This window comes from Calidris pugnax, unplaced genomic scaffold (assembly GCF_001431845.1).
Source record: "Calidris pugnax isolate Ruff unplaced genomic scaffold, ASM143184v1 scaffold81, whole genome shotgun sequence".
NCBI lineage: Eukaryota > Metazoa > Chordata > Aves > Charadriiformes > Scolopacidae > Calidris > Calidris pugnax.
In genome coordinates this window covers 11,566,913-11,584,953 of record NW_015090880.1, presented here as the reverse complement: position 1 = coordinate 11,584,953, position 18,041 = coordinate 11,566,913, and the positions used below count along the sequence as shown (strand labels likewise).

Here is an 18,041-nt window from a genome sequence, read left to right as displayed (position 1 = left end):
CCCCCCCCCCCGCCCCTCTTCAGTGAGCTGACAAGCCTCATTTTAATAACTCAGCTACCACAGCCGAGAGGGTACGCCACAAATAAATAAATGGATCACAGACCTCGATGACTTGGGCTTGTGCTTGGGGTCAGCCTGACATCTCCTTTGCCACCAGGTGTGGAACGAGTTCAGAGACGTGTTTTGCATGGGGGAGAACTGGGATAGTAAGCTGTCCTGGGATTTGGATGGCCATTGCAAGCCCAAGTGTGAAGGCAGGGGTCTTCTGCATGTGCCAGCCTGCTCACTTTGTGGCTTTAAGAGAAGAGGAGACATATGTATGGAATGACAAAAGCAAACAAATAATGCTGCTTCAGTGCCATCCCTACATAGCAGAGTCTGACTATGCAGAATTGAGCAGCAGCGTCCAGTAAACAGGAGCTGGTGGGGATAACAGCCTGTGCACGGGATGGGAAGGGAAACACATGAACATGCCTAACATCTCTCCTGGGTGCTCTCCTGAGTCAGCCACGCTGAGGACAGTGATCTCAATCATTCAAATTTCATATAACCCTGCACATGGTATATCCCTGTGCAGTCTATAATATACTACTAGCGCACAACTAGTATAATACCATTTACACAGTACCAGCATTAAAACACATACCTCCACAGCACACCGTACACCAGACCCAGCCAATCCAGTGCAGATGCTGTGTTACACCAGCTTGTCACAGAGCTCTGAAGTACCAGTATTTACATCACAGTCCATTGATCTATTCTCATCAGGCTTTTTCCATCCTACGTTGAGAAAGGGCTGTGCCAACTAGGGTGAAAAAGACCAATTGGACTCCATTATGCCAACAGCTACAGCAAAAAAAACCTAAAATACTCTAAATAACTAAATCTTCTGCTTATACAGCACCACAGCTTCCAAAAGGGCTTTGAGGGCTGAAGACACCCACAGGGTGAAGATTCACTCGGGGCAAGAACCTTGCAAGCAACAGGATGCTTCAGGATGCGTTTGCAATGAAAAAAGATGATACCATAGAGAAGGTTGGGGCAGAGAGCTGAGACATGGCCAGTGATTCAGAATTTACGCAGGCACTTGCTGGCTAGAAGAGGCTTTGCTGCAACACTTCAATGATACATGGGCTGAATATTTTGCATTTCTGTGCATAAAACCTCGCTCTGCCAGAATGAGGTTGTGTCCCTTGTGGTACATCATTTACATTAAAATCTCCCCCGCTTCTCAGCATGACTTTCATGTCCCCCCACCATTTAGATAGCAGAGGCATATGTATTGTGAGCATAGACAGGAGGGAGAAATAGCTTTTTTTAAACATTCATTGAGCTGGAAGTGTGGAAGATGCCAGTATATGAAGGGTTCAACTGATGTGGAAATGCAGCTCTTTGAAAAGAAGGAATTGAACACCAAAACTGGTTCAGTGCAGCTAAATTGGTCCCCTAAGGGCCAGTGGTAACAGAAGCCTTCAGTCCAAATAAGAACAAGTGAAATATTCAGCAAACAGCATTTGATGCTTATGTGCAAGGGAAAAAGTGGTGAAACTGTTGGAAAATGAAAATATCGCATTACTCCGAGTTACAGTAGAAGTGGCAGATAATGGGGTTTTTTTGGCAAATAATCTGGGTGCAACAGGATTCTGGCAACCTGGCACTGTAACTCAAACATCTCCCAAGAACATGACTAAAGCTAGTGATGGAGGTTGTCCCACTGATCCCATCATGCCAACCCACTAGTCAGGCTGGGTACACTGGGCTCCCTCCAGGCACCATGGCTCTAAGCCACATTCCCAATGGCGATGGTGGGAAGACACTCAGCATGGACCTGAAATGCAGCCCTAAGGAGTGACCACAGGTGATCCAGGCTCCGACCCATACATGAGTTGGACACACATGAACAGAGTTCCCCCTGTGACCTAAGGCTGCCTCTGGAGACCTTCAGCTTCAACAGGATTTCACAGCCCCCTTTGGGGAAAAGGCAGAATTGTATGGACCTTAGACCCAGCTCAATACTTTAAGGCTTCAAAAGGCCTGAGCCAAATTACAGGTGTCCAATATGGGGATTGCAAAGAGGCACCTAAACAAAACACGTCTTAGAGCAGATCGCTGGCCAACATAGTCATAGTATCCTTGCACCAGGTAAAGTTTAGCTTGGATATTAGGAAAAATTTCTTCACTGAAAGGGTTATCAAGCATTGGAACAGGCTGCCCAGGGGAGTGGTTGAGTCACCATCCCTTGAGGTATTTAAAAGACCTGTAGGTGTGGTGCTTAGGGACATGGTTTAGTAGCAGATTTGGTAGTGCTAAGGTAAACAGTTGGACTTGATGATCTCAAAGGTCTTTTCCAATCTAAATGATTCTATCTCCTGCGCTGCTTGTGGCCTGAAACCAGCCTACTCCACTGAGCCAAATGACACCACCTTAGCTAGACAGACACACAGACAAAGCCGGAACTTACTCAACAAAAGCTCAACTCTTGACTGTTTTCCAAGAAAAATATATCAGAAACACCACAATCATTTTAATTTACACTGTGAGGGATACTAGCATTGCTTGTTATTGTTCAAATCAGTCTGTTTTATCCCGTCTCTATATTTCTTTGGGTTTTCTTCCCAGAAAGGAATGTATAAATGCAGGTGCTCTGGTACCTGAATTTCTTGAGTCATTTTAATATCTATTATTATGATCATTGCTTGAAGACAAAACTGTAAGCAATAGCTGTTCCAGGGCATGAAGGGAGTTCATCAGAAAACACAAGAATGGATTCAAAGAAAGAAAATGCATAAGAAATGAACTGCTCAGGGAAGCAATACTTGCTTTATGGCAGGAACACAGACAGTGTATTATTACTATTTAAATTCCTTGCTTTCTGAAAACATCTCATTTTCATAAATGTTCAGCTCTATATCATAGAAACAGAAAGGAGTTATTTCTTCATGCTTTACCCATCTGGGATGAGTGTCAAAGAAAAGACTTTGCTGGTATCTCTGGGATGTAAGACCATAGGTGTTGCTAATATATGGGCACGGTGGCTTACAAGTAAACCAACTAGCTGCTATTTTATTTTTCATCTGGGATCACTAAAGAGATATTGGATAAACCAGTGCTCAGTCTCAGAGCCCTCTCTTATAGGCAGAGGAAGAATTACTTCAGGAAGAGACACCTGTGTTATTGGATTCATAACTCCGTGTGCATCTCTTGTTGCAGCAGACCTGAGTGGGGAAACATTTTTTTGTCTTGCAAAAACTGACCTTTTTTCTTTTTCTGTGATGATACAGAGGCTGTACATATCATAGCTGATAACCTAAAATAACCTGAGATGCCAAGTCCAGCTCCAGATCTAAATTAGGCACACCACGGATCTGAGCTGGGATCTCTCTGCTCATGCAAATGTCCTGACCACCCAGTCATTGCCTATTTCTCAGGGAAATGTCTTTTTCTCTTTACTCTGACTATGGTTATAAGCTTATCCTGGATTCAGGAGGGAGTTTCTAATGGCAGGTATACCAAAACTCTACAGATCCCATAGATTTCTGGGTTCTGACTCTCCCTTTTAACTGAAAAACTCCTAACTACCTCCATTTCTTGGACCACTCACATGGGTTGCAATTGACCTGGGAAGAAATTAGAAGGGGAGGAAGACTCTGTTTTCCTCACTGCCGGAGGTATCAGTTACACTCCTAATTTCCAAAAACTTTTAAAGATATGCAAAAATATTTAAGCAAAACAAGTTATAAACAAGTAGAGAGGGGAAAAAAAAAAAACGAAACCTAAGAGTTATGTGCAAAGCCTTCGACTGAAAAAGGATGATGGTTCCTCTGTTACCTGCCAGTCAGCAAATAAACAGATGTATCTTCTCATAGGAAAAGTTGAGTCTCTGGGAACTTTACCTTTAGGCTGAGGTACCTCGGTGAAAAGTATGCTCACACCCACACACAGACAGCTCAGCAAGTGTTGGTTTTAATCACTTTCACTCTTTTATTCGGTGTTCAGCACCAGTGCAATGGATGCTGATCTATCCAAAGCTGCCCAGTCACAGCAATAGCAATAGTACAAAACAAACCACTGCAAGATTCTGAACAAATGTTCAAAGCACTCATATTCTGCTCAGACACAATTTCTTAGTGGAAAAAAGAGTGTGTATGAGGACAAAACATTATCTCATGACTGTTCCTTTACAGTCCAATGCACTTGGATGAGAAGGGACGTATTGGTCGTGAAGACAGACCATTTATTTGAAAAGGCAGTGAGTTTCCTTTTAGTTTTGTGCTTCCTGAAATAGATTGTGAAAAAAGAAATGCAGAGAGATGTCTTGGGGATTGATAAATCATGCAGCGATTTTGGAAGGAGCACAACCCTTCCCCTGTGCCACTATCAGTTATCAAGCCCTGAATTACACACTGCTGTTGATTTCCACAGCTTTGTGCGATTCATCTGGCTACACTCTGTAAAGCAAAAAGAGCAAGAGGGAGAGAGAGAGAAAAGGAAATTGCTCACAAAAAAACTAGGTTACAATAACCCTCAGGGTCCAAGTGAAACCAAGAAGAGGAGAAAAGTTCAGGACTAGATTGCCAGCATGGGCAAGGACACAACCCCAACTCCAGCACGTCGAACCTGCTGAGCCTCAAACACAGAACACAGCATGTTTAGAGAAAACTTTTTATAAAGAAAATTATTATTAAAAGAAAATAATGATTTTTTTTTTTTCAGGACTAAGATCTGAGGATGAGGCGCATGGTGCTATCTTCCTTTCCCTGAGTACAGTGGGATGCAACTAGCTCATATAACAGAGACCAAGGTCAATGGAGGGAGCCTGTCCCCATCCCATCCTGACGCACTCTGCAAGGTGACAGATCGTTCCTTTTACCCCACCTAAATGAGCCAGCATAACCTATCAGGGAGGGAGCGGAAAGCTCAGAGAAGCACTTCTTGTTATTAGCTAACAGTTGCATTAGGAGAGCAGCTGGTGACCACCAGATTTGTTGGAACTAATTGGAAAATGACCCTAATTTTAGCCTACAGCAAGAGTCAAAGTTGTTCAGTTTTCTGTTTATATCCGTAACTCAGAAAAACAGCATTTTTTGGACAGACTAAAAAAAATTAATTACAATACAGACCTTTATACCTTGCTAGTATGTAGCCTTGTTACCATCTCAGGACCTCACCAGCGCCAGAATGTTGAAACCTTACTTCAGATTATTTTTGTCCTCTTACTCTTCTGCAACGCAATGTTAAAATATTTTGTTAGTTAATGATGCCCCTTCATTTTATCCATCATATGAAAAGTAATTCTATCAAAATATGAAATGGAAACCTAGTTCCTTGGCAGGTAGTTACACTGAGAGAGTACAGAAAGCGTAGATCTGCCAGCAAGGATATAAAAACATCTTGTACTAGTAACATCCATCTGTAGATAACTTCAGTTTCTGCCTTTCTAGCACCCGATTTTGGATTTTTTTATTTTTTTTTTGGTAGGTGAATGTAACAGAAAGAGGTTAAGGAAGCAAATTAATTTTTACTGATGGAAGGTTATAATTTTGTCTAGTTGCTTCAGAAGTCACACTGGAGGCACAGAGCAGCCTGGCAGGAGACTTATGCAAGGAGGAAGAAAAGCATTATACAGAATTTACTGGAGGTGCCCATGGGGTGATTTCAGACTTTCAATTCTGTCAAATTTGGGTAGATTTTCACGATTAAAACTAAAGCACTTCCTGCCACACTGAGACAGCAGAGCAACTGAGAAACTAATAGAGTTAAAAACCCCACCAATTTCCTTGACATGGCCCTGGGGCACAGGAGCAGATTGGCCTCCAGACGGACCTACTGCAGATCCCTTGTCAGTTCCAAAATAAATGAAGAAGTGTGATTTGGCACATCCCCATGAGTATGCAAAGTCAGATGCCCATACACGAGGGAAGCAATGATATAGATAAAAAGATCTACAAGCACAGGGAAATAGGAGATCAAGGTATTTCCTCACCTGTTTTAAATGCTGGCTTCCAGGCTGCTCTGTGTTAGTCACTGACTTGTAAGAAGTAGGCAAAAATTTCACATAGCTTAATGTAAGGAATGGAGTCAGAAACAAATTATCTCAATTACTAAACAAGGAAAACAATTTTAGATCCACAGCTTTAACATCCAAGCTCTCTCTGGTGACATGTATACAATGGAAACAGAGAACATTCAGACACACCTTATAAGCAGAAAGATACTAATTCTGAAATAATATTTTTAAAATATTGGTTATATTGATCCTAAGCCAACTGTATCTTACAAACTTTGGTGAACTATGTTTTATTAAAAAAATAGTTAAGTGGCATTCATCAAACCACACCGTCATCTGAACTTGCATTTCTTTCTGCATGTTGCCCAGTGGTGACCTCATGGATCTTCTACACCTTTACAAATTCAAGGCCTGATTTTTCTCTATATGATAAAGCAGACTACGTGTCATCTGAGTCAGGGAATTTTTCCTCCATTCTCCAAAAATGCCTGGCCTGAGCTTGCAAGCTGGAGATGCAAATCAGCAGCACTTCCCAGCCTCAGGGCCTGCCTCATGCATCACCACAACATGTCCTTGTGCCAGGGGACACATGGGGCAGCAGGTAATATTCAAGGCCGTGCATCCGATGGGCAAATCCATCTGTTTAAACAAGCCTTAATCAATAACAGGATCTACACGCTTTCAAGACCTCTCAGATACAGTGGCAACAACCTCCTGTGTGCCAGGCTCCATTCATATTTCTAAGTCAGCAAAAGAGATGCATAAGAACAAATTTATGACCAGGCTACAGTCAGTACTACTAAAATCACTCCTCAAGACTGCTTTTGAAGGTCTTGATTCCATGGCCCGGCTGACCCCTGCTGAAGCCCTGCATCCTTTCACAGGAAGCCCATCAACTGGAGCAACAGCAAATGTTCCCAATGGCATCAGTGTGGCCTCTACATCCTCCTTGTCCTCCTGTCAAGTTCTGCCTTTAATTTGCAAGGCTGCCAATCATGCATAATACAAGATCAATAAAAACCCCATTGCCCAAGGACAGAGGGAAGATGTGCCTGGAGGTGAGTTATGAGGGACCTGAACAGTGGAAGGGGCTGAGATGAAGACAAGTCAAAATTAGTGGTCAGGAGTCAGGCGTCTTCCTGCCCTCCCTCCCATCTTAAGCTTAGCATTAAATCACAGTCTGCTGCATAACGCAGGCAACCATTTATCTTTTGGGGCTGTAAAAAGCATGTTTTCAAATTTCTTCCTTGTTACCACGAGAGACGTAAACATTGTTTCCCTCCACACAATGATCCCAGCAGGTAAAACTGTAAGAACATCAAGGGACTCTTAAATAGCAAAAGCTGGTGAAGGTGTTAGAATTGGAAGGTATGTCTGTCCTCCCAGTGCCACCCATGAGATGGTGCATCACCCCTCCTTCAACCAGCACCTCTATCCCTCCATTCTGCCATTAGCTCATTGCTCTTCGCTTACCTTGTCCTCCTTAATGGGTTTCTCTGAACTCCCGAGCAGGCTCTCTGCTTCCTAATCACAGCCAGCTGACAGGTCTGGCAGTCTCACTGTGCAGCAGCAAAGGGCCAAGTTGTCTTTGCAAAGGGTTTTCTACACCATTTGGGAACTGTAGCTCATCCCTTGACAAGAGCTGCCTAGTCTGTCTAGGCTCCTAGCTCCTGCTGAAAATCAGGAGGCATTAATTCCTAGCTACCTTTAGAAATCTCCCTCCCAATTCTTGAAACTGCTGGTCATCAGGACATGGTGAGAACTGTCTGTCTCCAAGGAAAAGAAACCCTGCTGACAGCTGGACACATCACCTCCTGCCTCTTTGGGCTGCAAGTCCACTTGACTTGCCATAAGGCTGCGAAATCAAAAAGACTCAGGCAATGAAAATATTCAGGGAGCTTGGGCACTTTTTCCTTTAGGTTTTTTTGTTTGTTTGTTTGTTTTATTTTTTCCAATGAGCATCTATCTACACCTTTAGCCACCCAAATACCATCTAACTCTTGGAAAACCCATCTCCACTATGCAAAGAGGAAGCAGGTCAGGCTAAAAAGCTAATTTTGCAGTCTGCTATGGCTTTGCCAGCACCGCTCTGACACTGACCCACACTGTCCCCTTGCTGTTCCCATCCTGGGGCTCTCTCAAGTGCTGCCAGCCTGCATTAGCCCTGATGTGCCCCAGTGCCTCCTGTCACCATCTTGGGCTTTTCCCAAGAGTCCCAACTGGGGTAGCTGGTGTAGTTGTTACAGAGAAAATAAATGCCCATTAAAACTCCCAGCACACACAAACTGTTCATCACAACAACATAAATGGAAGGTATTGGACAAAGTCACCAACACGTTTCTAGCTTTAATAAGAAAAAAAACCCCAAAACCTCACATGGTTTTATATGCAAACCAGAAAGTATACGTGGGCACATGCAAGAAGCACAAGGAATTCACCCCTTTTTGCAATAGTTTACAGCTAGGGAGAGCAAAACCCATGTTTTCGAAGCCACTCTAGAGACAGCCTGGGACTCGTCGTGCATTGCAGCAAAGGGACAGCATGCCTGTCACATGGGCTGGCACAACTGCACTTGTTTATGTATTCACAGCAAGGCCTGTTACAACTGAAGCACAAGTTGGATCTGGGCAGGATTTGCCTCGAGATGCCACTACCTTTCTGGCAGGAAGGGTTAATGCCACCTTGGACACACTGTCCTGCACACCAGGTTCCCTGCAAGGATATAGCACCTGCCACTGGGCTGCAGGGGCCCTTTTTCATTCAATTTCTTCCCTAAGAAACCAATATTCTCTCTGCCACTGGGGCGGGGAGGAAGATGAGAGATGAGCTGGGCCATAAGGAGCTGGGCAGCACTCAGAGCAGGTGACAGTCACCTGGGATGCTATGGCATGAGGCTGAAAAATGGGCTTCATTAGGAGATGTAAATAAAACATGCCTGATCATGAGTTATTAATGAGATATGGAAAGGGCTGAAGTGTAGCTATGCTGACAGAAGAGGAATCACAGCCATCGCCAGCTCAGTGGCTTGGGCTTAGGGAGCTTTCCTGTGTTCACCACTGCCCAGCTTCCACTGCTGCAGAAGGAACAACCCCATAAATATTCACTGCATTAGCCACCAAGATGTCTTCTGCTACAAAACATGCAGGTTTGTCCTAAAGAAAAGGTGATCAAGCAAGGGCTATAGCACTGCACTCAGCCTCAGGTTTCTGAGACCATGGTCTCAACCTCCACATCATGGCTGCATTTTGGAAAGAAATTTGGCTTCCCTGTGTCTCGTTGGCGATTTGCTTAAAAAAACCACAACAACTGCTTTGTTTTACCAGCTACTCCAGGCCTGGAGGACAAATGAAGCAATAAGTGCTGCTGCATCCTACAGTAATAGAGGACTCCACAGGACTCTTCACTCTAACACTTTGCTGTGCAGTACCCTGGTCTTGGCATCATGTCATGGGATGGAAACAGTTTACCTGCTTACCCGTTTTTTAATATTTTTTTTTTCATTCTTTGTCAACAAAAGGTCCAAAGCATTTCTTGTATTTCCACAGCAAGCAAATCTTTTGTTGACAGAAACCCAGTTACAGAAGTGCCCCCTGCTATCAAACACAGCTGAGATGCTTTATGGCACGATGCTGCTTGTACAGCAAACAAGGCAACGTAGCATGAGACCTTGTTCCCAATTCCTGGGACTGATTTCCATGACACTGTTCACAACAAAAATGTGGAAATAAAGCCAAAGATCTTTCTACACCGAACAGGACACAGTCACTTCTGTCTAAAGGACAAGTCAGGACGCCTACAAGCACAAACATGGTATCTTTGAAAATCTGGAGCTCGGTATAAAACCTGCCATGCTAAAACTGGTAACTCTATGCAAGTCTCATGCTATTTAACATTTTTTCTCAACATTTTGTTCTAATTTGGTCCTGTGGTTTTCAGGGTGTTTTTTCTTTGCTTACTTATTTTCTCAATTACCATTCAGAGACAAGAGAGGAAGAACAAAAAGTAAAAGGAAGCACCTAGTCCAAACAAAAAAGAAAAAAGGTAGTAAACATGACTGGGTGAAGCTTAAAAGGCTGAAAAACACAGAGGTAAGCAGAAGGAAACCAGAACATATATTTTCTTTTACAAATTTTGATGCCAGGCATGTTCCAAATGACAAAGGAACAGTAAAATTACTTTTATTACTCTAGCATCATTCACACCACACACTGGGAGAAATTACAGTGGACAAAAAGAAAATATATATATGTATGTTTTAAGCTTAAGCATCTCAAACCAAGTATCCAAGTTTTTTCTTCTATGACAGCAGTGGGGTACAGGGGCTTAGTGTGCTCTGCTGGTGGCTCAGGCAGCTCCTGGTCTCACCAGCTCTTGCAGAGCAACCCCTGCCTTGGGCTGAAGACTTTGGAAAGCAGAAGAAACAATGAAGGCATCTTTAAATTGCCTCATTTGCTACTTCTCAGGATGACATATGTATCTGGTTAATGATTTAGGATCTCCACCACTTCTGTTTACTTATTTATAAAATATAGCTGATTTGCTGCAGTAACTGGGGGCTAGCAGGGAAGCCAGGTGCCAACCACCACTCTCCAAATAGTCCAATTCAGGCTCAGCTGAACATCAGCCATGGCCGTATAGAAATCATGGCAGTGGGATGCCTGGCACTAACACAGGCATGGGGGCCAATCCCCCTTCAAGCAGATATTTGTTACGTGACATCGCCAGCTTTTGCTTAAAGTCATTTAGCTTTTCCAATGGAAAAACCATTAATACTGAGGGAAGTTTAATTATTGTATTGAACAAGTGACTGTTTGTTCCTTGGAGTTTTCAATAGCACCTTCTGTGAGGGATCAAGGGACCTTGAAGAGAACTGAGGAGCCCTACAGCAGTATGAGCCGGAGTTGGCCAAAGGCAGCTTTCTGAGCTGAGGGCAGGAAAGCACTGCTGAATGAATGCCTGGGATTAACTGTGAATGTTCCCCACGCCAGGAAAAACTCAAGGGCTCAGTCAGAGAAAAAAAGCAAGAATCCAAGAGGATCGACAGCAAGAATTTCTCTCTAAAGTGAAGGGATTAGCTGGGGAGGAGCAGACGGAGTTTGAGAAAAAGAAAATACATCAGAAAGCAGAGTTGAGGCAAAACTTGCCTAAGAAGTGCCAGCCTGTGGGAAGGGGTCTGTTATGAAGCAGAGAGTAGCCATAAGTACAGGGAAATCAATCTTGGTTTCCATTAGGATGTTTAAAATTATAACTACATACACCTAACAGCAGCCACCATAGTTGAGATTTGAACATATCACCTTATAATTAAATTACAATCAACTTTGAGCAGAAGGGGTATCTCCCCTTGCAAGCATCAAGTTGCAGAGCCAGGTAGAGCACAACACAGTTTTGGGACACACAACCACATAAACAGGACAGACAGATACCTGGGCTGGGGTATCTGCCACTCCCTTTTACACATCCCTCTTGCAGACCCCTCAGCTATGTGAACCTTTCTCTCTTTGAAATAAAGGTGGTTGGGATTTTTAGTGCCAAATAACATGTTTTTCCCAGGCCTGACCATCTCCTAGGATGTAACAGATAGCTAGTTGGTTTTTGAGCATTTACAGATGGGAAATGCAGCAGAGTTCATTACTTGCTAGTGTAATTCATACCAGCTCCCATCCTTGGTTGCTGCTCAGTCATGATGGGCTCGTTCTGGTAGTAACAGTGCCTAAGCGTCATTTATTTTTGCACAGTCTTTTGGGGATGTACTTTAAACATCAACTATCCCAAAATAGAGAAGACAAGTAACAACGTCTCTCTCTCTGGCTGTTCATTTCAAAGCTCTAGTCCCAAAAGCCAATTCCAGCTCAGTTTAATCCTTGATCAAAGCAGTACAATTTAGCATTGGATTAGTGATTCTCACATTTAAATCTGTCACTAAGAAATGCAGGTGATCTAAGTAAATTCTAAATGTTTCAACCAAAGCCCCTGAAACTTTATCAGGTAGTACAGGGATAATGCTTTTTAACCATCATTACAATCTCAAGCTGCGTTTTCACTGTGATTTGCAGGCACAAATGCACTTACTCTACCTGCACCAGAACAGTCTTTCCTAGTTTCCCTGGTTGGACCAGACAATCTCCAGGGGTCCCTTCCAACCCCATATCATTCTGTGATTCTGTGAAAACTGCATAAGAAAAAAACCCTAATGTTACAACACTATTACCAATTCCTGTAGGATGCTTGAGCAAAAAAAAAAAAAAACATGCCAGGAGAAAATAACTGAAAAAACTAACGTGGCACCTGACCTTCTCTTGGCATCTCCACACTAAAAAAGGACCCCATGGGGAAGTTTTGAGCCAAGCACTTCCAAGCATCACCCTAGAAGTTGGAAATCATGCCTGTGCCATCCTGTTTGATTGAGAACAGGAAACTCCTTCCAATGCAGAGAGAAACTCACAAAGCCTCCAAATCAGGGGGGAGAATAAACAAAGAAGCAACAGCACAAGCTGTCAAAGAGAAATGACACCAAATACAAATTCATACATCTGATATAAGCCCAGCTCCAAGGCTGCCACAGCAAGACAGTAACCCCAGGGTGAATGCGCCCTTCTGTGCAGGAAAGAGCAGAGAGACCATCTTGCTGATGCCCCTGCATACCCAGTGCCTGCATGCCCACCAGAGGAAGCAGCACAGCCAGGCAATCATCATCCACGTGCTCCCTTGCCCTCTTAGCACCCAACAAACGATGAATGTCAAGTGTAGCCGTGCTCAGGCTCCTGCTCTTTACTCACGTCTGCTCCATAGAATTGCAACCTCAACCTGAGCAAATACTTTTTTACTGACTAGGCACACAGGAATTTCACCCCAGACGTGAGGTCAGCCAGCCTCAGAAACACGTTATTTTGTTCAGGCCCTTCCCTTTGCTGCCAAAGTTTCAAACCTGCCAGTGTCCTGACAGAGTTCCAGTGCACCAACGCACAGATCCCTGCACCAGCAAGTTAGCCTCCTGTTAAGCAAGGCTAACAGCTGAGTTTATGCATTCAGTGAAACCTGAAATCAATAATATCCAAGTTACGATGAGCCTCTAAAAGCTATTTTTCTTTAGAGGTCCCTATAAAAATGCAGGTCGTCTTCGTTTATGCCAAAAGACTTTGATCTGCTGCAGGAGTGCTGCCGGCAGTAAGGGCTTGCACATGAGAGCAAAGCTCCCAGTGGTTACCAGGGGCTCCAGAGCCCATTAAAATGCAAACCTTTCAGAAATAAAAGGCAACGGCGACAGGACTGAGTGCTGGCTGCAGAGCACCCTGTGAGCCGGGAGCTCTGGGGCCACAGCAACCTCCACCATGCAGGTTCAGAGACCCATCTAACACTCACACAACTAAACTGGGGGCAAGGGACCCAGGGATCACAGTCCCCCACAAAAAACTTCTTTACTTCTCATCACAGGCAACACTGCAGGATTAGCAGAAGAGAAACTCTGTCTTGCCTCAGATTAATTTACTCTGAGATATACTTAAAACATTGCTGCTTCTCAAATCTTCTCAAAGTTGATTTTCTCCCTGTTATCCTCCCCAGGTTTCTCATCCTATCAGCCCAGTCCCTCTCCTGGAAGGAGCTTGGGGGTGGGACAGACATCAGGACTCTCAGTCTCGTGGAATCCGGGCAAACACGCAAATGCTCTCCCTGGAAAGTAATAGCTCCCGCATGGGAGGAGGGAAACCTTGGGAGATCTAAGGCACACCTAAATCTGCTTTACTGCAATAATAACCATGGCAGATAGATAAATAGAATAAAAATGCAGAGAATCAATGGGAAAAAAAACTAACCTCCGAAAAAGACACAACATGCAAGAAAGTAAAATAATCCTACTCCCCCCCTTCAATGCACACCGAGGGTGAAAATCAATCAGAGACCACGTAGCTTTTTCCCTCCTGCCCAGCTAAGGAAAAGTAACCATCCAAGTGAGTCCCCTCCGAGTCCCTCTGGCAGGCAGGAGCGAGCTGCTCCGCTCTCACCGTACCTTTATTCCTCCGTCTCACCACCCCGAGCCGGCACTTGAGAGAAACAGCAAACATCTTCCCCCACCGCAGCCTCCAGCGCTCCGCTCACATGGCTCTGTGCCGCTGCTCCCTCCGCACCTCTGCCTGGCTCTGCGAGGGGCTGCCGGCTCCAAATTAATTTATGATTACTGTGAAACCGAGTTGTGCTTTATGTAGTGACAGAGGGAGTGAGAAGGAAGGGGTCTGGGGGGGGAGGATGGCAAAGACAGAGCTAGAGGAAGCACAGACCCCTTCCAACAATACTTTCAGCGTGGGGCTGTTTTATCTTGTTATCTTGTCCAGATGAATAAAATCACTCATTTGATGTTTAGAAACCTATCGCCACTCTCCTGCTGTTAAGGGCTGGGAATCTGGTATTACATTAACATATTAATTTGCAAAGTAACATTATTCCTTAGCATATATGGGTGCACGCTTGCCCTTCATCAGGAAGCTAATCCAGAGCTTACCAAAGCAAAGGAGATAAAAGTCATTGATTTTATGGGACTAGTTCACCAAAAACCCAGCACCTGTGCACATGCCATGGGGCTACGTGCTGGCAACAGCCCTGGCAGCATTAAATCCTGATAAAAAAAAAACTTCTCTTCAAAAATGTTTTTTGTGTCTGCAGAAACCATCGACAATGTCCCGCAAACCTGACAGCGAAGCCACCGTCCCAGGGACAGGCAAGTCACCTGTTGAACATCAGCTCCCCAAACAACACACATGATGTACCCCGAGTCCCACCTCCTGCTTGCAGAAGTGGGATGGTGGATCATCTCGGAGATTTGTGCTGGGGATGGAGCAACCTCGGGGCAGCACCTGTTGCACATAGCAGAGGATGGCCCCAGGCAGCATCCCAGGACACGGCTGGCTCTCAGGAGGGGTTACTGAGTAATAGAAAACACCAGGCTTATTTTGGGCAGAGTTACCAGGGAACTTAGGGGAAGGGAAAACAGATGCCTCACTCTTGGCAAGACTACTCTGTGTCCCCATGAGAAGTCAGCCCCATACAAACCCTCACCTGGAGCTCAAGCTGTGGGAAGGGGCAGTGGAGGTTTCTTTCCAGCTGTGCTACACCAGAAGGTCTGTGCGGGTTGGGGTGTTGGTGAGACCCAATACACCCACCTGGAGGGACCAGTGGTGTTCTAGAGGGCCTACTCTGTGGGATAAAAAAGAGTTTGAGGGACCTGTACAAGGACTCAAAGCCAGCGTGACAGGGTATATTCAGTGCACCTAAAAGAAGAGAGGTCTTTTTGTCCAGCCAGGTCTGGTGACTAAGGGGACATGAAAAAACAAAAGCTTGTGGGTTGCATGGTGACAAGACACAGTTCACAGTCTCCAAGTTACCCCCTGTCAAATACAGGCAGCACAGGGAAGTGAAATACATTTACAATATATTATACACAGTATAATAAATCTACCCAAGAAATAGTCATGGGAGATACTAGCTGAGAAGATAGAGCGCTACCTGTTCTTTTATGCAGCTTACTATTCTGATATCAATCTCGCTTCTCTCACATGCTGTCACCAAAAATCAGATTTCCAAAGGAATAATTTTCTGGACTTTTGAATGCCTGGGAGAGAATAACATTGGAGGTTTACCATTCAGTCTTTACAAAGCTCGGTCACATTCATTTGTCTTTTTAAGCTGGGGTAAACACAGACTTGCATGGTTTCATAATGCCTCAAAATGGTAATTTGCAGAGCTTCCACAGATAGTTTTCTCTGTGTTCAACAAAAATTAGGATTCTGGTTTGTGTGCCCCTGGTTCCACAAGCCATCCTCAGACCATGCAGTCCACAACTTGTATCCCTGGGCCAGAGAAGCACCAGTGGCAGTGAGATGTACTTTGCCCATCCATGACAGCACTTTTTATGTCTGAGCCACACATGTTAAGGATCGTATACCCATAGGCTCTGCCCTCCCTACGGGGATTCAGATGATGGCAGCAGCAGTTCTCAACTGCTTTTTACCATGTTCCCAGGGGAGCTCAAAGGTGCCTTGCAGAAACTCACGGGGAAACTCAATTTATAGAAGAAATCCCCATTACCAAGTCAATACCTAAGGTCTGAAGGGTGCCCACAATAGATGGGCGTTTGGGAGTCTACTAACACAAAATCTCTGAGCACCTTCTCTAGCCAACATTTCTGCTGATCCCACAGATTATTTAGGAGGTCACAAATTGTTTCCACAGACGAACTGCTCCAGGCAGCAACACACTGCATCTTTTCAGGAGGCCCTCGAGAGACGTGATACAGAATAATTCACCTCTGATGCCTGATCTCAGCAGTGCTCTGCCACTGAGTCTTTGCACTTAATTACCAGGGTCATCCTTTCACTGTTCAGACTGGAAGGCCAGATACAGTTTGGTGAATTCAAACTCAAAGGTGTAAATTTGGAACCAAAGGAAAACGTAACACAGACCCACCCAGAAAGCTTTCCAGCAAGGAAAGGGCTAAAAGAGCTGCTCTGAACACGTGGCAGCATTAGCAGCACAGCAAATGGCAATTCCAGAGGAGCTAACACCGAATTTCAAACTCAAGAATTCCAATTACAGACCCTCAAAACTCAATAAACCTTTGGTGCTTTAGAGATCAATCTGCACGCAACAGAACTAGAGATTTTCTTCTTGACTCCATCTTGTTTTCTTTAAAATATTGAGTTGAAAACATTGGCAGGTGTGTACAAGTATATTAAGTATAGACAAATTTAGATGTAGCGTATCTATTTAAAGCCTTGTACAGAAGACAAAAAGCATGACTGTGTTTGCATTGCATGAGAAACATGCACATGGGTCTGATGATGGGCTGAGGGATGGGGCCAGGCAACAGGGGTTCTCCTCCTGCTTCTGCCAGAGCTGCGAGAGCCCAAGGGGGTGATCCAATCACAGAGCTCCAAATGCTCAATTTCTGAGACAGCCCAAGGCTCTCCACATACAGTTGCTTGCTCTGTCCAGGTTGCTTTCTCTTCTCTCACTGCTACTGAGCACATGGATCTCCATTTAATTTTGCTGGAGCTGTAGCAGAGGAATTTATAGTCTTCCCAAACAAAATATCATTTTACCCAAGATTTTACCTGCTTTCACAAATTTGAAGTACCATTCGTACACATTAAGACTAGAGGAGCCATTTAGTTTTCTCTCTAGGTTCATCATTGGGATTTTAAGTACATTCAGACATACATTTGAATATCAAGATCCAGTTTACCCTCCTCTGAGAGGCTCAGAGAACTTCTTCAGCTGGGGGAATTGCCTGGATGTCCCAAGACAATTGGTTTTACCTCAGAGGAAATTCCAGTTGCAAACAAAACACAGCTGTTTCTCTTTTATACTGAAACAAGTGTGTTTTCAGCTCTCCCACATATAAATCTAATCCTCACTTCAGCTAAGGAAATGACTGTGGGGACACTGGTCATCAAGAGTGCACAATAGGAGGAGTGAGAAATGCAGCAATTAAACTAAGAAGATAAAAAAGCATTTGTATAATGGGAAATCTATTACCATTTATCACTTCTGGTATTTGAAGTGGCTCTGCCAAGCCATAGAATCCATTGCAAGAGGATAATGAAAATAGATATACACTGAGTATCAGAAAAATAAAGCAAAACACTGTGTGATTAATGAATATACAGTATTCAGAATATATGTATGTACTGCTGCGTTTATCTGTCTGGCAATGATTACATTTTTCTATAATAGCAAACTGGAAAAATGGTTAGGAAGAAAACAGTCTTCTATTCATGTAAACATTTAAAAGTATGTATCAGAACAAAATTAAAGCAGCAGAAACTATTCAAAGTAGAGTTCACATTAAATTAGTTATTTTTTTCCTTGAAGTTGCCATACAGTTTGTTTCCTTCCTCAGGAATAATAACGCAAAATCCTGTGTCTCTAATAGATATCCTGAAAATTACACACTATACTAAAATTTATTTTTAAAGGCAGCATTTCCTTACCAACAGGTACAGTTATGGTTGAATGCATTAATGTTACAAATACTAACAAT

General features: G+C 43.8%; 1 protein-coding gene across 3 annotated transcripts in view; it reads right to left on the bottom strand.

Moving 5' to 3' along the window:
- GRIP2 (glutamate receptor interacting protein 2) overlaps positions 1 to 18,041 on the bottom strand; it is a 288,332-nt gene that overhangs the window by 116,944 nt on the left and 153,347 nt on the right. Inside the window, exon 1 of one of the 3 annotated variants that reach the window (XM_014946823.1) lies at positions 14,016 to 14,145. The exons of the other annotated variants lie outside the window; for them this stretch is intronic. Within the exon in view, the coding sequence (XP_014802309.1) occupies positions 14,016 to 14,070 (55 nt within the window). The 5' untranslated portion in view covers positions 14,071 to 14,145. Of the gene's footprint in view, positions 1 to 14,015; positions 14,146 to 18,041 lie in introns of those variants that run through there. 3 annotated transcript variants of the gene reach the window in all.